A 27,154-nucleotide genomic window follows, 5' to 3' on the forward strand; every position below is an offset into this window, starting at 1 on the left:
ATATCACGACCAATCAGAGGAACTGAGTGATCCACTAGACTACTCAAAGGCATGCTTTGTGCTGAAAGTACTTCAGTAAGCCACACCAAATATAAAAATCGCCCTCTCACAATTATCCTACCCATTCTTCCTTCCTTTACTCTAGAAATGGTATTGACCAACTTCCAGTCCTGAGGAGATCCCGGAACCATGTGGGGTAGAAAGGAGCCAACAGCACTTCCTAGAGAGTTCCAGGGTTTTCAATTCCCCTGCTGTATTTACGATGTAACAGGAAACCATTTTCAGGATATTTCTGCCAAACTCTACACTCTTAACATTACTGGACTGGTGTTTCATTAAAAAAATCGGATTTTTGAGTATTTTCACAACTATTTAAACTTCCTTTTCACTGATGATGGTTTTCACTTTTTAGTGTTTATTAAGGTTACTAGTAAATTGTGTGATTTTCAAATATTTTACAATTTTGATTGTGATCTGAAAGTTTATTGAAGGTATCAATTATAATTTTTTTAAAAACCTGGTTATAGAAATTATTGATTTTAGAACAAATGAATGATGTAATGTGTTCGTTATCTAAAACTGTGATTAAAAAAAGTGAGGGAATTATTACTTTTTTGTTTTCTAGGCTGGAAAGAGACACCAATTCAGTTATGGCTTTCCATCTTGAATGGCCTGTATTTCGTTATAGATGGAGAGCCTACTGGTGTATCTTTCTGATGGAACCCTCATACAACCACTGTACAGACAGGTGCCACTATGAAGGAGAAGTAGTTAAAGTCCGGAGAGTCCTGACAGCCTAGGCTAATACTTCGCTTCATGTGAGAAACCATCTAAGGACAGCATGCCATTGACTCTAAAACTGCCCGCAGAAAGGTAATGCTTATAAAATACAAGTGGATGAATCAAGGTGACTGACTATTCAACAGATCGATCTGATATGTCATATCTGTGGATAGCCACAGATCCTGGTGTATTTCTAGTTAAATGAGCACACATCATCTCTAAAGGACATCAAAGAATCAAGTGCTTCAAAACGAAGACACAAAGAAAGTGAGAAGCTTGCGGGCCAAAGAATTCAATCTTAGGTAACTATACGCAGTTAAGAGCTATTGTTGCATCTGAACTGTAGATAATTTATTTTACCATAATAGACTAGGGCATTGGTGCTGTGAAAATCATAGATTAACAATAAAATGAATGAAGAGTGGGGCCAGGTGATCACAACAGGCCACCATGTTTCAAAAGAAAGGGTTACTGCACAGTCTAAACAGAGAAAGGACGTACGGTTCAACCATTCATATGGCAGAGTTTATAGTTACTAAAACCATATCTACTATGTATTAAGAACTTTGAAGCACCCTCTGCCCTTCACCACTCTTCCTAGTTGTGGTCTTTGTTTTTCACTCAAGTCTTTCGCCGGCTAGCACATAATTTGCTGACAAAACCACAATTATGCTGAACCTTTCTACTCCTATGGTCTTTAGGACAGAAAAGGTAAGAAACTGCCAAATCAACATTTGAACACAAATGAACATACTTACAGTAAATCATAAAAAAGCAAAGGTTTTGTTAGTGGGTCATCAAACCAAATTGTGACTTCAAGACTTGAAGTTAAGAGATGTTTATAAATGTTAATGCACAACACTTGCTTGAAAAAATGGGATTTTAGTTTTGCGTTTAGGTATCTAAAAATTCCCAGATTGTTAAGGCAGAGTTTTCTCCTATTTTCCGCAGGGAAGTTGCATTCTTACCTAACCTACTCACAAAGGCTCAGGACAGTGATTGCACTGGTAGTATTGCAAACTAACTAGAACAGCTTGTGTCTGGGAGACTCCCCTTAAATCAGATCGCACACCAGCAGGCACGATGAAGCAGCACGGAGACCAGTATACATTGTAGTATGTAATAAGTGAACTTAAAATTGTCTGTATGACGGACAAAGCCTTTTACAAACGGGGCCTTGTGTTACGGTACAGGAGATCTATCCATAACCTAGTGATCGTAATCGCCACTTTCGACTAAAGTCTCCAGAGGTCAGGCAAAATGTATAGATGAACTCGTTTGTGGCTCTGGGTCTATGACTATAGAAGGCTCTACCTAATCAGCTCTAGTGTTGATCTCCTACAACCCCAATCAGGGAACAAAGAAGTGTACTTTGCATAAATTAATCTACGTGGCACCAATAGATATCCTACTTTTCAGATCTCAGATATTTTACCTCTTGTGCAAAGAGAGAGATAAAGAGCAAAATTGAAATTCTTTTTTAAATGCTCTGTAAATTTAAAGGAAATTGAATTGGGAGCTCAAAATTAAGTTGGTATATTTAGCTTGACTTGTTGGAGCGGGACAAGCACAGCCAACAGAATTTAGTATGGCTGACTGGTGGTATCAACTAAATCACTGATATATGCCAACAAAATGAGAGCATGCTTAAGAAGTAAAAAAGAAAAAGTGATATGCTACAGTCTAGCATATTTATTCATCTTTTAGAAACAAAATAAAAGTTTGAAGAGATCCAACCTTTCCATTAAAATTATTGTTCTTTGAATTTTCTTGCTTGTGAACTAAATGATTTTTTTCGTAATGTGTACATAAACTATATTTGTTTTTGTATTAGTGTGTATTGTTTTGAGGTTCAAATCATTGAAAGTGAGTTGGCTGGGGTTCCCGGCTTCCAATAGTGATTGAGTGGGGGTCCACAGAAGTCAAATAGTTAAGAATAATGTTCTACTGTATGAGGGGTCTATAACCACTCAACAAACAGTAGGGTGGAATTCTGACAGAGGCGCTTTTCTAAGTCACAAAAGCCTGAACAATTTCTGAGCTGTAACCCTATACAAGAGTCCTGTATGCTGTACGACATCAAAACAGTCAACCATAAGCAGGCCAGAAGAATAAACCCGGCTCAGCATGGTCCATATCTTCTTTACAAAAGGGATATTGCCTTTTCTGTACGTTTCTCATTTTTATAGTGCTAGGGGTATAGGTTAACATCACCCTGTAAGGTATTAATGCATGTCAGTCCCCACACTAGCACATCCAGGGAATCCTGCCGGATTAATTTCACAATTTTAAATCACACAGGAACAGCCAAAACCTGATCTGCCAACATCTCGCCTCCTGTGCATAATGCATGGGAGAGGATGCTCTTTACTCGAGCATTTGTGCTATTTACAGAAGCATGCCTTGATAAAGGCAAATATCACAAGCAGCCCATGTGATTGCCCCCATGTTTTGGACGCGATACTGGAGATAAGCGCCTTCAGCGTGTGCCCTACCTAAAATTAGAAGCATCCAATGGATGACCCTTATATATGTGACATCTGGCCTCAGAGATGGCACAATCAGTGCCAAGAACACAAGGGTGTCTTGCATTATCAGAGGCAGGCTCTAACCTTCTTTTCTGGTGATTTTTATTACCTAAATAGTAAACAATAGTTATTAGTGTAATAAAAAGTGGAGTAGCAAGATCTGTACCTTCACTGGCATCTGAGGTAAGAAAAATAAAATGGATTTAAATGTATGTTGGGTGCATGCATGTGGGGGGAGAGTGAGTTTGTGTGAGAGTGTGTGTACATGTGTGAGCATGTATGTTTTGCATGTGAGATCATGGGTGTGTATGTGTCAAAACAAGTAAGTATAAGTCAGTCAGAGAGACTGCGAATGAGCAATTCAGAGTTAGAGTGAGTGCAAGACACTATGTGAAAAATAATTACTGCAAATGAATGCTAATGAGTGAATGAGATTGAATAAGTGAATGTAAGTGACCTGTGTTATGCTTGCAAATCAGCTGTTGGACCTGGCATACTTCTTGGCATACAGAAGCACCCTTGGCAAAATGTTGACACTGGCATACTGGAGACAATACTTGCATATGGGATACCCTCGGCAAAATGCTAGTGCTGGCACACTGTCGGTACATTTTGGCACGGTTACCCATGAAAAAATGCTTGCGCTGGCGTATTAGATGGAAATCCTTGGCATAGGTAGCACCAGTGGCAAATTGCTGGTGATGGCACTGGACGTGGAGGAAATTCTTGACAAATGGTATGACAACTGGGGCAATGTCATGGGGCCATCCATGACAAAATGTAGTCCACGACATATTAGACATAACCTTTGACACGAGGGGCATCCATAGCGCAAGAGAAGCAGTATTAGGAACATTCTTGCACTGGCATATCTTATGTAACGTTTGGGCAAAAGGGTCCACAATAGCAAAATGCTTTTTACATAAGGAGGCACCTATAGGGCATTTTAAAAACATAATTTGGTGAACTCATGGGGACTGTCAGGTTTGATTAGCTATGCACACCATGAAAGGATTTGAATATAAAGTGAGTGCTTTTTCAGAGCCTAGAAGATTAAAAAATATTAATTGTGCAATTGTTATATAACTTCAGCAATGTTAATTATTGTCAAGTCAACAGGATTAGGGTCGTGTGACATCACTTCTTGGGACAAATCAGGGTCAAAGGTCATAGGATGTAACTTCCTGTGACATCATTAAGGTCAAAGAGTATAGACTGTCATTTCCGCTCCCCCTGGGATTTGGTGAATCAACGTCCATGCGCTCCTTACCTGCGTCAATGGCACATGTGAAGTGATATGTCTGCGCACAGCTTTTGTGACAACAGCTGATAGAGGCTCCCGCTTGTTGGCACCCGGGACATACCTTGAAATGTAACAAAACAGAAACAAAAAAAAGAGTTAGGATGTGCACTCACAGGACGGCCATCTTAGGTGTTAAACTGAGTTTGGAGAATATTAGACTGGAGAGGTTAAGCAGTCTTTAGCACCTTCCTGCCAAGCAGGGGAAGATGTGAGCCTGCCGAACGAAGTGTGAGCAGGTGGTTGTCAGGAAACGGCCGGTCTGGGGTTTATTTTGTCGTGCCTATTTGGAAGTAAACACTTTCCTGACAGGTTGAATAAGCAGTTCTCACCTTCTCCGTGGATCCCGCAGAGCAGTCGTGCATGTCACTGCAGTTTTATTTACCCAGGCAGTGACCCCAACTATGGGGGTGGGCTATGAAAGGGCAGCAGATAAGGTCAAGAGTTTATGTGTGCTGTTAAAGCCCTTTCACATAGCAGACACTGGGGCCCCTTCGTGTCTCCATTCAAGTACTTATTGCCTTCAGGCTAATTTGCAGCTAAAGAACAACAGTTGACACAACAATAAACTTTGTAACAGCCTGGACTGAGAGTACCGGGAAGGTTTAGCGTTAAACATTTTAATTAGAAGGGGTTCATCTCAGGTGAATCTGGGGTCACAGAGGGGATGACAAGACCCTTCTTGACTCCCACAGGCAAACAGAAACTCTGGATTCACAATCCTCAAGTAGCACATTGCTCTATTGGCATTGTAGAGCATTGCCTTGACTTACCTGGTCCTCCTTCACTGCTGCCTTATTTATTATTGGAGCCTCAGGCATCTGGCTAAGGGTTACTTGAACCTCTCACCCCATTTAGTTTGGTTTTTAATTTATTTTCGCCATTGGCGTGCCAAAGGCAATCCCTTCTGCACCTATCAGCAAACTGCCCGCGCCTAACGCCCAAATCCTTGAATCTCCCATGCTCTAGCCACGGGTCAGACTCTGTTACACCACGGCTACCATGTGCAAACTCAACACCGTCCCCTCCATTTACAAATACTTCATGGTCTTTCCTTTCACAGAGCATGGCGCCTTCTGCTGCCTCCACTGCCGCTTCAGCTGCGACCTGATCAACTTTCCTGCAATGAAGGCCCAAAAACCGACCCTCATAAAGGGGTTAACCACAGTGGTACCTGCAATCTTATATTCCTAACCCCTACGGAGGTTTCAGTTTCACCAACCTCAACCACGTTTAGAAAAACGGCCGCTCCCTCGCCAAACATGCCAGACAGATTTGGGACATTATCTGTACTCTGGTTCCTGACACAGGTTTTTCGATGAAACGTGGCTCAATCCCATGACTGGACCGGTCTCTGCCACCACTATCTTACCAGGTTTCAATATTTTAAAGCAAGATAGAGTTCACAGCTAGGAGACTGGGTAACCTTAATTTACTGCTCCTCATCAACTGCATCATTGTGACTAAGGATGCAAAAGATTGGCTAGAAATCCTATTTTTTAGAAATAGAGGTCCTAACCGATCTTATATGGGAGGTATTCTCGTCGCCTTCCCTGGCTAGAGAAAAAACCTTCAGCCCAAATTAACGGAGCTCATTTCCCATTTTATACTCAATGCAACACTTCATTACACTAGTCGGCCATCTATAAGACACCACTAATAGCTACTCCTGCAACTGCACGGATGACCTGAAAGCCTTAGGCCTGTCGTAGAGTAGAGTAAAGGATGTACCCATCTGGCTGGCCATGTGCTTGATCCCATTTTCACAAACCTCATCCACATTAAGATACAGACACAACTCCTCCCTCAAACCAGGTAAAATCACCATGTGATTGCTTTTCCCTTCTCTACTGATCTACCAACTGCCCCTCCCAGGCTCAAGGCTCGCTCTTGGAAAGAAATTACAAAAAGAAAACTGGGAATCTGAGCTCTCCAAACACCACCCTCACTTGGTGACCGATATAGTTATAACCACCAGCAAATTTCAACACATGGCTCACCAATACTGCCAATACCTTTACCCCGTTAATAGGCACCTTATTCCTGAAGAATCCTGCATGCTAACTGGTATACAGAGGACCTAAGGCTGTTGGAGAACCACTGTAAGCATCTAGAGAGCGCCGCTGCAGATGCACCTGGTCCGGTCTAGATAGAATCACTTACAAATCCCACCTTACACAATTATCATACTCACTTGCATGAAACTAAACACATGCCCCTGGTCTCCTGCATTCAGGAAAGCTGCAACTATATGAAATATTTGTTCTTCATTGTGAAGGAGTATTGTCAGCCACAAACAAACTCCAGAACCATTGATTCTTCTTGCCACCCCTGTATCAATCCAATTTCTTTTATCACAAAATCTAACACATTTATGCTAACTTTAAACCACAACCCTTATTAGATTACATCAGCCTTCCTTCCATCCAGTACTACCTCGGGGCATCCATGCCATTCCTCTCCGCGACAAACATTGAATAAGCAACTAGAACCATGCACTCCATCACATCTAGCTCCACCCACGATCCCTGCCCTCACTACATGTTCATGGTTAGTCTAGAACCTTTAAAGCCCTGCTCTCAGTACCCCAAATAATCACTTGCTATTATCTGCCTCCTACATAACTCAATGGAAACATGGCCAAGACCTGCCCCTCCTCAAGAAACCATTGTCTGATTTCAAATTTGTAACTAATTTCAAGCCTGTCTCTCTTTCCTCCATCCCTACCAAAGTTCCTGAGAAACAGGTTAATTTGAAACTCACAAGTAACATACGGACCTATCAACTTCATGATTCATTGCAGTCGGGCTTTCGGTTTGAGCACAGCATGAAACCGCCCTTTATTGCTTCTACAGATGACATTAGCTGCATCACTGATCACTGAGCTGCAGCTGTCCTGGTTCTATTGAACCTCTTAAAGGCGTTTGTTAATGTGTTCTATTCATTCTCTTTAGGACCTTCCACAACTGGGAGTCTGCCTGAAAGCTCGCCAGTGGTTTCAATCTTTTTATCTCATCAGTCACAATCCCTCTTCAGCCTAGCTTTTCACTCTGATTCTCTCACAATTACGTGTGACGTTCCACAGGGCTCGCATTCACCCAGACCCATTTTATTTAACATATACACGGCCCCTCTTATAGCAATTATTTGATCTGTCGGCTGCAATGAGATATCCGAGGACGATGCCACTTAGTTGATCCTACTCCTATCGGAAACACTGACAACGTCAAAGCCAACTTCAACCTCTATGTTTCCGTGGTTCCCAAGTAGATGATCTGCAAATGCTTAAAACGTGACTGCAACAAAACAGAGATAGTACTGTTTGGGAAAAACACAACACTCTGATCTGAAGCCTGGCAGCCAACAGATTTGGGCACAGAGTCAGCACAATCCGAGTTGGTACAATCTGCGAAAACCTTGGTAATCATTTTAGACCGCCAGTTTCAAGAGCAGACCAGACCATTTGGTCTCTGCTACCCAGTGCACAATTTTTGTAAAATAAGTGCTGGTGCGTAAAGTTTTGCCCAGAAGTTCGCGGCCAGCGACACAGATAGTCGGCATGCTGAATACCAAGGATGCGCAGTCTTGATTTCATATAATGCCTCTTTAGTCCACCACCCTACACCATTATTTCATTTTTTAAGGAGTTGTTTCATCGCTCCTGTCTCCCCTTAATACTGTTTTCCCTTCTTTCTCGTAATTCTTCTTTCTCCTTTTGTGTTTTTTTTTACTCTTACTCTGGTTCAAAGTTTGTTGCTGAAAAATAAGTGCCAGACCCCAAACATAAAAGCCAGTCCCCCAAAAAAGTGACTGTCTCAAAGTGAGCACTACTACCACCTGTTTGATCATCCAAGTTACTTAGAAAATTTTCAAATGGCTTTCAATGGCCATGAGGAAAGCAGTTACACAGGTCCTCATTACTAGCAGGTTAGATTACAGTAATGTAATTTACGTAGTCATCTCTGCCTACCTTCTTAATAAGCTGCATGTGGTTCAGAATGCGGCTGCCAGGCTGGTGCAGAACCTTCCCCATCGCACCTCTGTATCCAACCACCAGCACACTTTCCACTAGCTCCATATCCACAAGTGCTCTCATTTTTATACTCCTCTCACACTTATAAGGCACTTCACAACTTAGGCCACCATATCCCAGCAACAGAATTCGATTTCACATTCAGACCAGACACCTCCGGTCCGCTTCTCTCTAACTTGCTTAGACCATTCATATCGCCTGCAGCAGAACCGGAGAATGCTCCAAGATTGCCCCTGATGCCTGGAACAAACTTCCTGTCCCCTTTTGCTCTGCCATCTTCCTACTTGTTTTCAGAAAAACTCAAAAAGTGGCTGTTTTAATCATCTGTCTTCTCCAGGCTTTTCCAAACAATGCAACCCTTCAGACTAGTACGAGGTTACCCTGAGGTTATCACCTGCACTACAAATTCAAATAACACCCCTTAACATAGCTTGGAGATTTAACTGAACTGCACACCCTGGAGAGTGAAGTAAACTCTTTGGATCCTACAAACCAGATGAGTAACAGCCAGACACACCAACAACTCCATGTCCTTGATACCAAGAAAAAAAACCTTAATCTGCATTTACTACACAAATACAACCAGATACCTCCTACCGCCGTCAATGTTGACAAAGTAAAGAACATGTGTAGCATCCTTCAGAGCTGTATGAAATGATTAGATTTGAAGATTTCTGCAGTCAAAAAGCATGTGTCTAGGCACAGCATGCAGAATTAATTAACTCTCCCATTCACTCATGCAACATACCCTTACACAGCATGCCTTGTAAGCATGGTAAACCAATACCATCAAGATACGGCAACATTCTACCCAAGTAGGAAAGAGCCATCATGAAACAAAACTCTGGGAGAAAAAAACACAAATATCTCAATCCTCTACTTAGAGAGCACAGAGGGAACTCCGATTGAACATTCCTGACAAAATAAAGGATCTCCCTAGACCTTTGAGACAGAATGGAGCAAAATCACATTTAACAGTCCAAATGACAGAATGTACTTCTCTCTTGAAAGAGAACGTGCCAAACTCCCCAACGATCACTCGACACAGTCTGACGCACCTCACACTACCTTTGAACTGAGGGAGGTGTGTTACACCTCCAATCACAGACTGCTAAAGGCCAATTATCCATCAATCAATCATCCCAATGGCTGAAGATTATAAATAAAAATAAGAAAAAACCTAGCACAATACCTGGCCTTCTTGAAGGAGCCAGTCAGTCAATGTCTTGGAGAAAGGTAAAGAATGCAGGGCCAGATGATGGCATCTATTCCTACTGTTCCCACACCAAGAAGGTTACAGGAGTCAATCGAATTGACCAGAAACCTGATGCTTACAAGTGCCCAGAACATCTGCATAGTGAGACTATGAGAAACCACCCTTAGCTGAGCTGGAAAGCCTTCCCAAAGACATTGGAATTGCCAAATATCCCAGACAAGCTGGCACAAGTTCTTCGTTGGTGCCCAACTCTTATTCCAAAACAGAGTTGCCATCAATTTCTGCATTAAACAACATCATTCATTCTTTTCTGGATGTGCATATGTCACTCACGAGCAGCAGCACCAGCTATACGCTGAGTTCCCACATTATTCACATATATTTGCCCTGAGCAGCCGGCTGCTACCCACACATGGACAGAGGCATTCAATGCAAGCAGGTTTGCGAGGCAGAGCATGCTTGGCCTAAACCCACAAGTCTTCCTAACAAGAACACCGTAGTAGAAGCCAGGTATTCCACAAAGTAGAGATGGGCAGAACCCTAACATTTTAACATAAGCAATGAAAAATAGCCATCATTTGGTATATGGAATAACGAGTACTCATGTAGAGATGGAAAATGTGCTGTTCTAATCTTCTTAGTCACAGGACACAAGCTCAGGCAGGTATGTGCATAAACACTCCCCACCAAGTCCTGGCATCCTTTCACTCCAAGCTACAACCACCAGCTGCCAACAATTGTGGAGCACTTGTGCCACATGCAACTGCAGAACAGCCAACTCAGTTTAGCAAGCAGGACCAGGATAGAACTCAACATGGCTAGTGAGCAGTGTAACAACAATGGTGATCTTTTTTGTTTAATGATGAGGTAGACGAGTTTTGCCTGGTGGGTCTGTCTGAATAATGCTTCTGCATGGTAATAACAATTTGACATAAGAGGCTGATGTGAAAAGTGTACTCTGCCAAGTACTAGTTATTTTGACTAGTACCGAATGAGTTTCATTTTCCAACACTTGCCGCCAACAGACAATTCGCCCTAGGCATCTAAACAAGGCAATGCTCACTGGAGATGAGTAACGTTTTGCGCCTAGTGAGAGTGGTGTGGTTTGCCAAGTCAACTAATTGTATGGGAAGGGCTAAAGAACTATAGTGTTTTTCAATCCCGTGATGTTTCAAAGCATTGCTACAGCCTCTCTGTGTGCAGATGGAGGCTGTTTTATGACAGACACAAAAACTCCTGTATAATCATTTCTTGGCTATGTGATTATATCCCTTGCATCAGGGAACAATGAAGGATTCTCCCCTCACATATATGTAACATCCACCAATCTGGTGGCATTGACAATGTGGCAGCAGGCTCCTCAGGAACTAGAAGCACTTAAGCACTTATTTCTCCTGCCACAAAGTAGGTCAACAAGCCTAAAATATTTCTTAAGACTGTGACTATGAGAAGAGCTCGGACCTCCATATGGTAAAGTATATGGAAAAGTAAAATAAAAAAAATATTTAGAAAAGGTAAAAATCTTTTTGTTAAATGCTGTTGTAAATTCATTTTATATATTTATTTTAAATGTACAACAAAATAAAATAAATGCCACTGCACTAGTAACCTAATTTTGAATTAAATATGACTTGGGTTCTGTTAAACAATCAGTAGATCTGTGGTTTACTGGTAACAACCTGGTCTCAGTCGAACCGTGCATGATTGAATCAATGATTTACTGGTAATCACTTAGGACCTGTCCAAATTGGCATCAGTGGACCTGTGGTTCATTGGTATCCACTTGGGCTTTGTCGAACCACACATCAACGAACCTGTGGTTTATTGTAACCATTTGGGGGTCCAATAAACCGTACATCAGCAGACCTGGGGTTCATGGTAATGACTTGAGTTCTGTCGAACCATGCATCAGTGGACCTGTGCTTCACCGGTATTCACTTGTGTTCTATCGAACTGCACATAAGTGGATGTGTGTTTCACCGGTATCGATTTGGGCTCCACTAAACCACCATCCAGTCTTGATTATAGCTCTGTCAAACCTCGCATCAGTGATCCTGTGGTTCACCAGTACTGACTTGAACTCTGTTGAACAAGGCATAAGAGGACCTGTGGTTCATTGGTTTACATAACCTTGAGTATGTCACATGGAGGCTTTTTAAGTATAATTTTTACTCTTCTTATCTCATCCTCGACATTTCTCACTCACCGCAAGTCCAGAAAGACTTGTGGTGTAGGAGTGAGTGCTCTACAAAACTGATTCTCATCTTTATGTAGCCAACACCACACTACTTGTTAGGAGAGAAGCCGACCTTTTCTTAAAATAATCTCCTCATCTGTGATGGCACTTATTATGTTATATTTCAAATTATACCAGCACGTTTGTTGCTGTTACTCAGCACTGTAATAGGTAGGTATTACAATGATGCAGTGTAGTCGTAACCAATGTATAGACCTCAAAGGGCGGAAAAAGGCAGGCCTTTTAGCCATGTAGACCACGCCAGGTGTCGGCACAGAGCGCTTCACTCACTATGCATCATTTTGGCTTGTGCTTGTTATACATACTTGCTAGCTCATTCTTTTCTGGGGGTTTCTGTGTGGTAATTATTTTGTCCAGTAAAAACATGAACATTAGAAGGAGATCATTTGGGGAAAATGTTAGATAGTATAATCATGAACACGTTTTGGGATTTGTGAACAAAAGAAGCTAAAACCTCTAAACTCAACACATTCTAGGCGGCAGCATTTGCTCTCCTAATAGTCTGCATGCATTGCTGCAGTGTGGTCATTTTCCTTCTCTTGGGGTGGGGTGACCTTGAGATGGGTTCTGCTGAAGTCTCTACAATGACTCATTCTTATGCCTTGGCTGTTCTGCAAGACAGCTACCATATGCTGACCTCATTCTGCGTGCACCACTGCAAGCAGTTCAGCACCGTGTAATGGTGAAACTGGGAATAGGCAGAGAAATCCCCCCATGAATAAATGATCTGGCAAAGTCAGTCGGGGGCCTGCTGTCCCCTTCTTCTGCTATGTGGCTGGGGTCCTGAAAAATAGAGAACACGTCTCTCCACCATAAAATCTGGTCGAGTTTTGGTGTAAAACTCTTTAACTTGATAACATTCATGCTGGGGCTTAGTCCCCTGGAGTAACCTGTTGATGGTCATACAGCTACAACTAGAAAAAAAAATTGATTTGACGTGCTGAGAAGATGAAACTGAAAGAACTTACGTTCTGCAGAACATTTTTCTAGCACATGGCGTGGTAGAGCAGGGCTGTTCAACGTGGACCAACTGAGCTGGATCCATGTCAGATTTTTAGGATAATCACGGATTATGTGAATTATTCCCACTCAAATTCACTCATCTTAAAATGCTCTGTGAATCTCTTGAAAATCTGTCATCAATCCAGCCCTTATGGATGGTCACAATTCTCGAGATTAAGGACTGAAATGTATTCCCAGCAACAGACGCACTGAACATTCCAACTCAGTCAGTCAGTCAAAATGTCTTTATTCGGCTTATTTAAAAACCATACAAAGAAATGAACCATAAAATACATTTCATACAACATTTATCATAATACACATGATACAGAGATCTAGCAACAATTTTAAAATGTATAATAAACAGTTAAAAAATATGTTTGTCATTAATAATTAATCTTGGCAGACAGCTTTCGCCCTTGAGGCGGCTACCAGGAATTTAGCAACGCAAAAAGTAATGTGGGGGTTGGGTAGTAGTTGTAGGAAGAGCAAAGCCGGTCTCACCTGTGTGAAGCCGGCCTTCTTGAGAATTGGCAACAAATTTTTTTTCCTAGGCTCTAAATATAAACCACAAAACATAACAAAGTGCATTGTATCTTGCACTGAGAACTGGTCGCAGCTGCAGGGCGGGGCTAGTTCTGGTTTCTGCCAGTTATTAAAAGAGCCTAAATAATAATGCAGCAAATTAAATCTAAATTTGGTTAAAAGAAACCTATGGAAAGGAAGTGTAACGAAACCAAGATATGGTGCAAGTGAAGGTGAACTAAGCAGCAGGCAATGATCCCTCACTGCCGGCTTTGCCAGTTCACTCTCTTCGCGGCATATCTCCTTCCTTCCCAAAAAAGACTTTTTAACAGAGTCGAGATCTTGAATTCTAATGGACTCCGGGGAGGTAAAAAGCTCCGGGCGGCCTAAATCAGCAAAAGCCTTGGCCAGATAGGCCAGCCAAGGAATTTTGTTAGATTTATCGAGGGACAAGACATCGGTCAGGATCTTGTGGTTTAATGGAAGTTCTTCGTTCATCCATATTTTTAACCAAAGAATCAGAGGGGCCATGCTCAACTTATCTGAGAGAAACTGAAGGCCGACTTCTTTATGTATGGAATACGTTGGGGTGGACTGGGGTACAGAGAGCAGGGCTCTGATAAATCCATTCTCTGCTCTCTGTATTGGCTCCACATTTGCGTATCCCCACAGTGCGGCGCCATATAGTGCAATGGCCACAGATTTGCTATTGTAGATTTTTAAAATGGCTTCCATAGGCCTGGCTCCTAGCCTACCAGCAAAACTCAAGATTGCGGAGGATGATCGTGTGACGGCCAATCTCTTAGCTCTAACCTGTGGTCCCCAGGTCCCTCTCTGGTCAAACAATATGCCTAGATAGGGAAATGTGGATACCCTAGAGACCAGGTCCCCCCTACAAGTGAATGTTTTGTTTCTCTTCCTACGACACTCTAGGCCCACCACCATGGTGTGTGACTTGGCTACGTTTATTTTAAGGTCTAGTTGGTCCATAAACGTACCAAAAGCATTCAATAGGCGCTGGAGGCCAACTCCTGTGCGGGCGATCAGCACGGCATCATCCGCGTATAGGAGTGCCGGGATCTTTGTTGCTCCTACACGCGGGACGTCGGCTTCCTGCCCCTCTAGGTGCGCACCCAGGCCATTGATGTAGATGGTAAAGAGTAGGGGGGGCCAAGATGCAGCCCTGCCGCACACCCCTTAAAGATCTAAAGAGAGCAGTACACCTGCCCTCATTAGTCACGCGTACACTCGAGAAGAGTTCTTGGTGCAGGGATGCCATAAAGGTGACCAATGCCTCATCTATGCCTATCACCAACAGAATGGACCACAGCTTAGTCCTATTGACCAAGTCAAATGCAGAGGAGAGGTCCATGAATGCAAGATACAAAGACCCCTCCTTAGCTGTAGTATATTTGGAAATGAGCAGATGTAAGTTAATGCACTGTTCGATAGTGCCCTTTTTCCCCTAAATCCATATTGGATTTCGGACAATCCACCACAGCCCTCAACTTTCTCCCTCAGCCTAGATAGGAGAACTCTGCCTAAAATTTTTACCGAGGAATCCAGAAGGGATATAGGCCTATAACAGCCTGGATCATCCCGCTGACCTTTTTTAAAAATGGGGACAATGGTAGAGATGTTCCATGATGCAGGTACAAGTTTATCATTCACTGCGTTAAACACATTTGCCAAGACTTCAGCCCACAATTTTGGGGAATACATAAAAAAGTCGGCAGGCACACCGTCAGGACCAGGTGCCTTGTGCTTTGTGGTTGACATAATGGCTTTCTCCACCTCATCTCGGTTAAAGATGATGGGGCAGGTGGCTGATCTTGTCAACGGGGCGTCTGTAGTTACATCAGCAGTGTCCCCATAAACATTTTTAAAGTGAGATAACCATTTTTCATCAGGAATAACGCAGTCCATGATATCATTGTCATCATCTGAGAAAAAGGGCTGTTTAATAATCTCCCAGAATTTTTTGCTATCCTTCAGGACTGCCGCCGAAAGGAGGTCCTCCCATGCTTCTTGTTTAATGGTGTCCTTTCGCTTTTTTATTGCTAATTTGTAAGTTTTCCTGAGTCTGGTAATCTCATCTTTTGCCCTGGGGATACTTTTTAGGGCTACCAATAATGATCTATGTGCTTTTGAGCATGCTGAATCGAACCAGCGCTTATTTCCTGGAATTACGTTTTTAGTCTTAACCAAGAGGTCCTGTGACACCTGCACACATATGGCCTCAAAAGCCTCTACGATTTCCTGACCCTGTGCGCAAGGATTTTTACAAACCTCGACCTGCCTCTTAATCTTTGAGAAGTTTTTGGCATAAAATTTTTCCGGAACCACCTTTGCCCATTTCATACGTCTTCCTTGGCCAGTGGTCCTTAGGGGGTGGGCGGTTACTTTCAGAGGTGATGGTCCTATGTTGCCTCCCCAAGCCACTTCTAACTCAACTGGGTTATGGTCACTAAAATGTGATTGTGTGGTACGATAGGTATTGACCCGGCTAAGAGTGCCTAAGGATACAAATATATAGTCAATAATAGTACCATGAGGGGTGCCAGTGAAGGTTGGCTGTCTAATGCCACCATCTGGTTCGTAGAGGTCAAAGTTGGCAAGAAAATCCTCCAGCTCCTCTCCCTCAGTAGAATGTTCAAAGTGAGGTCCCTCAGGCCCATCGTCCCCATCAGGGCTACTTCTCCTGCAATTTAGATTGCACGGATGGATGTTAAAATCGCCTAATAAAATATAGTCTGTATCAAGCGTGTTGTTCTGACTGACCGAATTTAAAATACTATCCAGGTCAGTAATATTACGGCCTCTGTAATCACTGTTCCCTGAATTATAGAAATTTATAAAAATAGTCCTACTAGTGTTTTTGATCATTCTTTCTACCAACAAAATATTAGGAGAGTCAGTGTTTATCTGCCTACAGCTACCCTTTAAGTCTAGAGAGAACAGAAATAAAAGGCCCCCCTTGGCCCTCCCCGTGCGACTATGAACGGCAGGTTTGGTAAAACTGATAAACCCGTCCCACCACAAATTGTCAGAAGTATCCCACGTTTCCTGAAGGGCTATAATGTGGTGGCCTAGGACAAAGCTTGACCAAGATTTATCCTGACGCTTGCCATTTAGCCCCGCTATATTCCAGCTTATTAGCCTACAGGAATCCATGGATATCTCAGGTACTAGGCACGGAGCCGATGAAACTTCGGGCTCACTGGGTGTTTGGATTGATTCATTAAATCCTTCATCCAATGGACTATGCAAGTTCGCACTACCCCAACCCAGAATCGGGCTGTGGTCGGGCAGGTGAGACATGGGTATTGGATGATCATTCAAAATCATGTTATGACCTTCGTGCGCTGACTGGGGATAGGACTGATCCAATTGTTGGCTATGACATCTATCCCCTGGTTTGTAACCTCTATGCGTCAGTCGCAGTCGTTTAGGCCCGACAAAACTCCATATCTGTTTCCCATTCCCAAACCCCAGTCAAAGGGAGTGGGCACCTGGCCCCATCCGTTTGCTGCTGGATTCCACATAGGCTGGGGAGTATTAGGTCGCATAAGAAAATGTTCATTCCCATGCCTAGTCATAAACCCATTGCCCTGGCCTCTATTTTCATAGCCAGGAGTGTTTGATCCCCACCTATTTATATTGGGCCAAAGTAGCCCTGGTGTTCTGGCCATTGGCCCATTCGGGAAGTTATATTGCCCTAACCCACGGCTACTCGAGTTGTTATTAAATCTGGGCCTAGTTTCCCCACCCCACTGAGCAATTCTAGCATTCCTTCTAGGCCTAGAAATGTTAGAAGAGGTCGCCATCTGGGTCTTAGTGTAAAAGAATTTCAGGGTAAGGGGAATTATGGATCCAGTTCTACGTTGCGGTGGGAGGATGTTAGCAAGAATGTTAGGGAGTACTTCTGCGCTAGCAAAATTTAGTATAACACAGTCCCCATTAAACTTCTTAGTCTTATTCCCAATCCATGATACCCTCCTTGCCATGACAATTTCCCCAGCTAGCTGATCAGCTCCCTGGTCTGCCATGCGCATATTATTGGTAAGCCAATATAAAGCTTTGTCCTTTAGTCCTTGGGCGGATTCTTTTTGCTCCTGGGATAAAACAGGGACATTCGCCAATACAAGAACTAATGGTGAGGCTTCCAAGATAAATTGTGAGGAGTCATCCCCTAACTGCAGTGGGGTTGGTCCCAGAGGTTGTGACGTGGGAGGCTCTCTAGTTACATCATGGGTGGGAGCAGGTGGTGGCAATTGGCCTTCCAAGATGGACTGTTGTTGAATATCCATAGGGCCTGGAACAACACCCAGGTCTTCCTCCACGGCAACTACAGGTTTGCTAACTTCGTTGACTAAATTCTCCAAGTCATTAGCCAACTTGCTTTGCAACCCTCCCATCTTTTTTATTTCAGATGTTAATTTATCTATTTTCCCGATAAGTGGCTTGATAATGGTTTTGATTTTGATGTCTATCATGTCTGAAATCCTGTTAAATAGATCATCATCGATGATTTGTCTGAGCTCATCAACGTCATCGCGCTCCACATTTTTCCCTTTGTGTCTAAGGGGTGAGGTAATCTTTTTCTTTCCTGGCTGTTTTCCCCCCCGTTTGGCTTGAGCTTTTCTACAATTCCTCACAGGATGCGTAACAGGGGAAGAAGATGAGGGAATTTCTGCAGCAGTGTTTTGCTGTTGCTCAGAGTCAGACACAACGTTTGTTGACTGATCAGCTAACAGATCAAAGTTTCCGTCATCTGTTTCTAAATTTATTAAATTAGCGTCGGGTATGAGAATTGTGGGGTCAGGCAGTGGAGAATCAGGAGTTTGTGCACTGGGGTCGGGGCTCAATGGAAGCAAAATTGGTGATTGACTCAAACCTAAGGATTCCCTTCTGTCGTTATTTATTTTTTTAACCACTTGTACTAAGAAGGAGTCTAGGGTTTTAAGTGGTGCCGGGGTGACAGAGGCCGATTTTTTCGACATGATTACAAGTGAGTAAGAGTAGATTCAAAGATCAAGAACTACACTGGTAGGTGATATAGGGTGATAAAGGCAGGCCACAAATCTAGCAAGACAAAAGATAAGACAGTGTTATATAACGTGTACGGTTTATAAATTCTATAAACTCAGATCCTGGGTCAATTACAAAAAGTGCTAGGATTCAAATGTGTGCTAATCTCGAAAATAGCCTAAAATCAATCCCAAATGGTCTCAAATGAGCCACCTGTAAGGCAAGATCATTCAACAAAAACATCTAGTAAAAACCATGTATTCAAAATCTAGTCCTATTCTATAGCGTTTACCCCCCCTACTAGACCTTGTTCCTGGGCGATTCCAGTAAGGGCTCAAAACCCTGCTGACCCCCGTCTGGTAACGAGGAGAAGAATGGAGGGTGCACTATAGGTAGTGGGCCAGGCAACAGTGTTCAGAGGCAGACAATAGCGGCAGTCCACAAATATTATCTCATATAAAACAGTACCTTGGAAGTTCCGTAAAGTAAAATGTTAGGGAGTGGGCCCTGCCCGGCCTCCTTCGGTCCCTGACGGTTACAGACGGTCCCGCCCTTGTCCCGGCGCCCTCCCGCGCGCTCCCGCGCTGCGGAAATGACACTGCCCGTAAATAGCTGTATAATTGGTCGCTGAGAGGGCGGGGCCGGCAGGGAGAGCAGCCCAGCTGGATACGGGCGCGCGGGGACTCCTGGTCCTTGGAGTCCACCGCTGAGGCTCGCAGCCCTGCCGGTCTATTTAGAGCAAGGCCCTTGCAGGTAGTTACTGACCGCTGCACACCGCGAAGCGGGACCCGCGAAGCGGGTCCGGCGAGGAGGGGCGGCTGCAGCAGGCTAACTCGGCGTTCCACAAAGTGCTCCTGTCCGCTTGGTCCTTGCGGAATTTGGGCGTCGTTTGTCTGATAAGGCACTCCACTGAGTGACCTGGAGAACGCAGCTTTAACAGGAAGGTGAGGGCGGGGCCGGCAGGGAGAGCAGCCCAGCTGGATACGGGCGCGCGGGGACTCCTGGTCCTTGGAGTCCACCGCTGAGGCTCGCAGCCCTGCCGGTCTATTTAGAGCAAGGCCCTTGCAGGTAGTAACTGACCGCTGCACACCGCGAATCCGGCGAGGAGGGGCGGCTGCAGCAGGCTAACTCGGCGTTCCACAAAGTGCTCCTGTCCGCTTGGTCCTTGCGGAATTTGGGCGTCGTTTGTCTGATAAGGCACTTCCAACTCAATTTAAGAATTATAAGTATCTGAGTGACCTCTACTTGGGGCGGTTAGTAAGAAAGTGTTCTGTCCATTGTGCAGCACACACCTTGTTCTTTCACATTTAAATATATAGGACTTCAGAAAGTGTAGGCTACTTCCATGCGTCTTACTAGTGTCTTGCTTGACATGCTTTACTTCTGCACAAACACACAACATGAAATTAAGATCAGCGTCGTGGATGAAAACCCTCAGCCCCTTAAGATTACGCTTATCTGAAAGCAAACGTCTTGATAAAAAATGTTACACCCGAAATGGCACTACATTTATGCCCAATATAACAGCATCATGTGAAATTGACATTTGAGGATACTTTATGCTAAGTATGTGGTTTTCTGGGTATTCGAAGCAAATGTGAATGACAAAAACAGACCAATAGATGAAGATAGCAGGCTGAAAGCATCTGCCCATACATACATGCAATGTTCAAGACTATTTTTATGGAGATGCCCGACCTAACAAGAAGAGGCACTAGAGTATAGGTGTGGATTTACTGTTGTTTAAACCAGGTTTGCTAAAGCTGGCCAGATGTTCAGTTATTATTGGGTATAATTACACCTACCTTCTGGACCCGAAACCTCAGGCTCAACCTAGGGGTGACATTGGCAACTGTCGTCCTCTACATATATGCTGGTGCCACAAGGTGACAACGTGATACTGTCTACATCCCAGCAGATAGGCTGTGTTTTTGTGGCTTGTCTCCATCTCAGAAAATCAAAGCACTGGGGTCCGTGTGCTGGAGCTACACATCTAACAATGCTCTACCACCTTTTTTTGGAAAATGTGAACACATTACATGCTTGTAGATGGACAGACATATTTAAGTTTTCCTGGTTGCTGAGATGACAGTGTGTTAACAAAAATACACTTCCTCATTAATTAGAGACTTGGAGTTAGAATAGTAAATTACTCTGACTCCACCTATCAGGGCACATTTATATGCCCTTCTTCATTTTTTTAGGGAAAGCACAGAAATAAATTTGTGTTCAGGAGGCCTGTAAAGACAGGGGAGCTTTAATAGTTAGAACATCAGCATCCTTGCGAACATGTAGTGTGCATTAAACCTTCACTGCTTGGCATGCAGTACACCAATAGTGGTATCGTGCCACAGTCCACTGGGTTGAGTAGATGCCTTTTAAGCCTAACCTGACATAACATCCACTTCATGGGAGGTGTTTACTACTTCCAAGTATAGAGTAGGACTGCAAAAGGACATGCACACATGCTGCTACTAAGACTTGAAAAGGCTCCACCATAAAGTTGAGTTTAACTTAAAATTGATTTCTCACTTTAGCTTTTCAGGGCCTTTTTGGTTAATTTAGCCCTACGCCATAGGATATATAGAAGTGCTCTTAATGTTGCGGCACTGGAACTTGGTATTCCTTTTGATACCATCACTGCTTTTGCTGATATACACCCAGGTGTGACCTTCCAGGAGGTAAATGGTATTGCAAAGAAAAGTGCAATCTGAGGCATTCATAGAAGGGCACATTCACTCTACGGAGCATCTAGTCTAGGTGATTATGACTGGGAGCAATAGGGTTTGGCGCTGGCATTTTTAGGTAACTATACATTACTTGTTGTAAAATCACGACAAACAGATGGTCTATCTATAAGAGCATACACTTTACCAAATTACATGTGGAACATGTGCAGAACCCTCTAACACTGCCAGCCAATCCCCTATACAGGAAATAATATGCATCGGCCCTTGGTGACATATATGAGGACAATAAGCTTACAACAGGCCCTGATGCGGTGCTACAGTAGCCCTTTCCCAGAAAGGTATTGTGAACAAGCTCCGAGCTGCCCCCAAGATACAATGTCCCACAAAGTGTGCAGCTATAAATACCTGCCACCTTAACATCACCTTTCCCATCAAATATATGAGTTAAAACACAGACACACAATGAAGCCATTGCACAGTTTCCTACATAAATGTCCTCCAGAATCCCAGAAACTTATTTTGGCGAGTTTACCCAGCTCAGTGACCTGCCTCCAAACTGCATTCTAGTGCCTCCTAGAATGGAATAATAGTCAAGACATACTTATTGACTAGACACACTGAACTCTCTCACTCTTTCTAGGTCTGCGGTTCATGACCACCTCAGTAGACGTCCACTGCACCCAGAATCAATTACAAATTTACAAGCTCCCTCCCAGAGCCATACTGGACCTTTTCATCACAGCCCAAAGGGATTTAGCTGTTCCCCATCTGAGTGCTGTGTGTTTGTATCATTTCGGTAAGACTGCACCCATCATTTGGAGCCCTCGACAGTCAGCAACCTGATCCAAGGTTTGTTCGTGAAGGCATGAGCTAAAACCAAAGTGTAACACACCACAGGGAAACATTCCACTCAACTATCCTCTGAAATCAAACCAGCAAGTGATGGAACAAACATCCAATCAAGTTATACGTTAAAAAGTCATCACGTAATGTCACACATTTTATAAATATGTTTCACGTGTACAGTAGGATCAGCTGACCTAAGAAGGGATGATTTTTTTTCAATCAAAGACAGCTGCAAAGCCAACCATTTTACAAGGCAGAATCCCTCATAGCGGCCTTTCCTGTATATACCTTGGACACGATACTTTGATTGCCTCTGCAATTTCTGTTTGAGGAAGTAGGGAAAGAGGCATAGTTATGAATTAAAATTCCTGGGTAAAGTTGGGACCATGCCGAAATCTGAGTCATTTAAGGTTAAAGAGCAAGGAGAAAATTATAAGTAGACCAAAGGCAGCGACAGAGAAAGGCTACTTTATTAAACACTTTGATAAAAAATGTACTTTGAAATATTGCTATGTGTTTGCTAGGCACCAAGCGTGAGTTAAGGACCTGACCGTCCACAACAGTACATAATAAGAGAACAGCCGGCTGTAACAACATCAATACCCAAGTGGGAGCTGACTCTAGCGCAGAATCCAATTGCTATGTGTATAATGCAGCTGTCTGCAGCTCAAGGGTTACTGTCTTCAAAGAGGATAGCACATCAGCATATCGAATAATGGCAAAGTTAGGTTGCGGGAAGCTGCTTAAATTATTTTACCCCTAAGGATAAACAATTTTACAGCGAAAGAAGCCGGATAATTTATCACACAGCTGCTGGCATGGCTTAATTTTAAAAACGCAGCTTTGGAGAGGGACAAAAAGTTTCACATTTTTCAACTTTCTTCCTTTGCGATTCTGCTGGTCTTAAAGAACATTTTTTGTTGCTGACATCAATGTTTATTTGCAGGTTTTATAGAAGGATTTATGTTGCATACGCAAAGATTTGTTAAAATGAATGTGCTAATGCTGTTCGCCTCTGCAGTGGTTTCAACTGAGCCTCGTAGTTGGTTGTAATCTAGAACCACCTGGTCTACATTGGTACTAAGCCAAGCAGAAAAGAACACAAAACAGGCAGAAAAATCAATACCCTAAGTTTGCTTTCCTTGAGGGCTAGATTAAATGCAGGATCACCTATATTTGCTGACCCTGGGTTAATATCTTTCCAAAAGTTGCACAATGTGTAAGAGGCTAAATTAAAGTATACAACTAAATAAAGGCAAAACGTGGATGTAGCAGGTTAATTGGTAAAAAAAAGACAGAGCTGCAATTAAGTCTGGGCGAGGAATCAAAATTCAACTTGCGCCTGCGTCATGAGTGGGACTCCCCCTCCCCCCAACATACGATGTAGACCCAGTTTCATCTAGTTATTCCACATTAAAAAATCTATTCCTACTCTGTACTTTGTCTCGTAGTGTCAACCTTGAGAGGCAGTCATTGTACAGGCCTTCATATTCGATTGATCGAATGAAGTGGTCCCTTCTTCAGGAAGCCTAGCAAAGCCAGGTATTACACAGGCCTGTAAGAATGGGACCAGGATCAACAGAGGTAGAGCTACCAAAGAAGGCTTTTTGGCACTTCTGTTGACGAAACACCGAGTCAAGGTGCTATCTGCTCATACTGATTTGGTTCCCCAGTGCACAGAGACAAAGGTACTGGCCGTGGTTGTACTATCCTCGGGTTACTCAGTTAGGGTGAGGTCTTCCCAAATCTGAAAAGTAAAAAAACAATGACACTAAATTACAAGTTTCTGGACTCGAGCTATCCAGCATGAACAGCAGTTGGTGTCAAGGGATTCTGATCAGAGCCCTGATTTTAAGGCTTCTAGCAGAGCTGCAGCAGGTCCCCCAACTGGACCTCAACACTTTCTGTCATATCCTTTCCGTCAGGGCTACATGGGCTTTACAGGTGCCAGTTAGTACTTTAAAATCCTTCAGGCCCTTGGTCTTACAGCAGTGACGACGTGCCCAGGAGTCCAAAAAGTGCTAGAACGGATCAAACTGTTAATTGTAACCTAGCCATGAAACACCAATGATTGTATGTGTTTAAATTAAAATAACCTGCATAACTGTTTCTGTCGAATAATTATCGTCAAACCTTTTATATCAATTCTTCGCCAAGAATGGTTTTCAATAGGCTGAGAAAACACAAACTGGCGAATGGTCCTCATAGAGAAAAATATTTTCTTGTAGGGTAGTTTTTATTTTTCTCAAAGGGGGCTGGCCTCTCCTTTGAACCTTCTCTTCCACCTATATATGCTAATCCAGCTCTCCGTTTGGCCTACTACCCCAACCCTTGGAAGGTGGTGTGGCCCTCTGTCGTTCTTCCCCTCTATTTTTGTACTCCTAGCCGCCAGTACTTATTCCTACTTACTGTTGTTTCTTTCCTACCTTTTATCTTCTTTATTCCTTTGCTTTGCAGTGTCCCTCTTTTTCTATTCTTCTGGTTGGTATAGCTTTTCATCCAATTCCCTAAAAAGGAGCTTCCTCAGCTCGATTTCATCAAGCAAGGTTTCTTTATTTTGCGGTTCTGTTATAATGACAGAATTCCAAAGCTGGCATATCATCCCTGAAAGCAATCTCCTGTCCTGCAAGAATTCTTAGAAAGCAGAGTAGGTCTCCCACTAACACTTAGGTAAGACACCTTCAGAGTGTTCGAGGTGGAGATAGAAAACTTGGATATATAATTGGATAGTGGCTTTCCTTTACTATGATATCCACCCACCTTTACGGCAGAAGGAGCTATAAGAATCCTTGTGTAAGCTGCCTAAATATACAACTACGCTATTGCCACATACCCAATGACTCCATGTTTTATTATTAGCTCATTCTCCAAACTAACCCCTCTGCTTTGTTCCTAACCCTGTTTTCCTGTCTACCTTAAAGGACCAGACACCTGAGTGTTGGGGTTTGGATCGGACTTTCATACTGTGTTAGCTCTCTGTTTTAATGTGCCTACTAAGCAGGTCTCGAATTGACAAAAGGTGCAATGGTCCTTCTTTATCAGAATTGGTAGATGCAACTGAGGACATTAAAGTACCCTGGCAGTCCGTGAGCTGTAGTATGTTGCCATTTCCAAATGCAGTTTCCCTGTGGGAAGGGGGTGTGGTTGGGAGTCATTCACACAACCTTCTCTCACTGTAGTCATTGTGGGTGACGTGATTTGAAGGCTCAGGGATTCCGTAAGGATTAAATGCTTCAAACCTCCACCTAAAATGTGTGAGTGACAACTACGTTGCAGGATTTACCGTGCAAGGAGATCAGTAGGTGCGCGGGATTTAAGTTTTATACCCATGCCACCTAATCCGTGCAAACTTTAACAGTGCTGTTTTTGTAATGCTATCAGGTCCTTTGCAATGATGGCTGTTCCACTTTCCTTTCAAATGCATGAAGGGGTTTTCCAGAAACTGCTGTGTGGTGTTTTGACTCTGAGATGTATCTATCGTACATGATTCCTGAAATTAGATTATATTAGTGCTTTCTCATTCTAATCTCATTGTCTGACTACCCCTTCTCTCAAACTGCTTTCTTTTGAGCTAAAGTCAATGTTCTCTGTGTTCTTGTGTCTACAGCTCTAGAGTCCATGATTCAATAGATGTCAAGAGTGTCTGTCCTGTACTTAGTTCACCTGGACTTCATGTCATAATGTCCTTTTGTCTCCTGGACTACTTGTCTCTGAGGTACCATATCCCTAAGCCACCCTTCTGAGCAGCAGGGCAGTGAGAGCCCTACCATATTGCCGCCACCGCCAGGAGTCACCGAACGCTACCAGCAGCGCCGCCGCCCTGGGACTGCAATTCCCGGCAGCCTCAGCGGCGGCGCGCTCTACCGACGCCGCACCAGCGCCAGGAGGCGCATTTAAAAGCGGAGCTACCAGCGGAGTGGGGGAGCCTTTCAGCAGCAGCAGGGCAGTGAGAGCCCTACCATATTGCCGTCACCGCCAGGAGTCACCGGACGCCACCAGCAGCGCCGCCGCCCCGGGACTACAATTCCCGGCAGCCTCAGCGGCGGCGCGCTCTACCGACCCCGCACCAGCGCCCGGAGGCGCATTTAACAAGCGAAGCCCGGGCAAAGGGCGGGCCAGTCTTAGCCCGTTCTAGTCCGGTCAAGGCCGGGACGGGCCTCCCCTCCAACATCCACCTTCTACAATAAAGGTCAGTGAGTGGCTGCTTACACCCGTTTGTGAATTTTTTAACTATCTGTTAAATTTTCTTGGAAAGCATGTCTGCCTCTCCTTCTACTGGCGGGGACACAAGAAAATCTACGGGAGGATCACTATTGGGCACTTTGGACAACTTTCTTATTAGAGTGTCCACAGCTTAGCCTGGGATATTGAACTAACAGAAAATAGACTATCCCTGGACATTGCCTTTGATAAATGATCTTCAATGGGTGGTTTAGCTGAAGCCCGGTCTCCAGAACTACAACAAACTAACACCCATGACCCATTATTATCTCCGGGGGAGGAAGAGAGGAGCCGGTCATCAGAGTCGGCTGGGCCCTTGATATGCCAGCCAGTCCCACCACTTTGACAGACAAAGAGACTGGCCAAAATTCCTGCACCTTGCCAGGGCCTATGCGTTCACCCAATATTAAGATCCGGTCAGCTAGTAATGCCAAGGCGGGGTTGTCCCAACAATCACAGGGTCTGACAACTAAACGGAAACGCATTGGTGCACAAGCACAAACATCTGGGAAGAAGTAAAAAACTGGGAAAGCAACTTTACCTACTAACTCCTTGATCCAAAGTCCTCCTCATAACTCTGTAAGTACACAATTAGTCAACGTGGGAGATATCCTTCAACCATGTGACGGAGATAAAGCACTGAGTGAGATGGGACCATCATTTTGGGCAAAGCTGGAACGCCTCCTTAAGAAGGCCTGCATCCCACTATGTGATAGATTGGA

At 43.7% G+C, this 27,154-nt stretch overlaps 1 protein-coding gene across 5 annotated transcripts in view; it reads right to left on the reverse strand.

Moving 5' to 3' along the window:
* RAI1 (retinoic acid induced 1) overlaps window positions 1-27,154 on the reverse strand; it is a 633,938-nt gene that overhangs the window by 14,264 nt on the left and 592,520 nt on the right. For all 5 annotated transcript variants that reach the window (XM_086940847.1, XM_086940845.1, XM_086940846.1 and 2 more), the window contains one exon: window positions 4,582-4,675. In XM_086940847.1, the coding sequence (XP_086796973.1) occupies window positions 4,582-4,675 (94 nt within the window). The remainder of the gene's footprint in view (window positions 1-4,581; window positions 4,676-27,154) is intronic.

Source organism: Lissotriton vulgaris, chromosome 10 (assembly GCF_964263255.1).
Source record: "Lissotriton vulgaris chromosome 10, aLisVul1.2, whole genome shotgun sequence".
In the NCBI taxonomy this organism is placed as follows: domain Eukaryota; kingdom Metazoa; phylum Chordata; class Amphibia; order Caudata; family Salamandridae; genus Lissotriton; species Lissotriton vulgaris.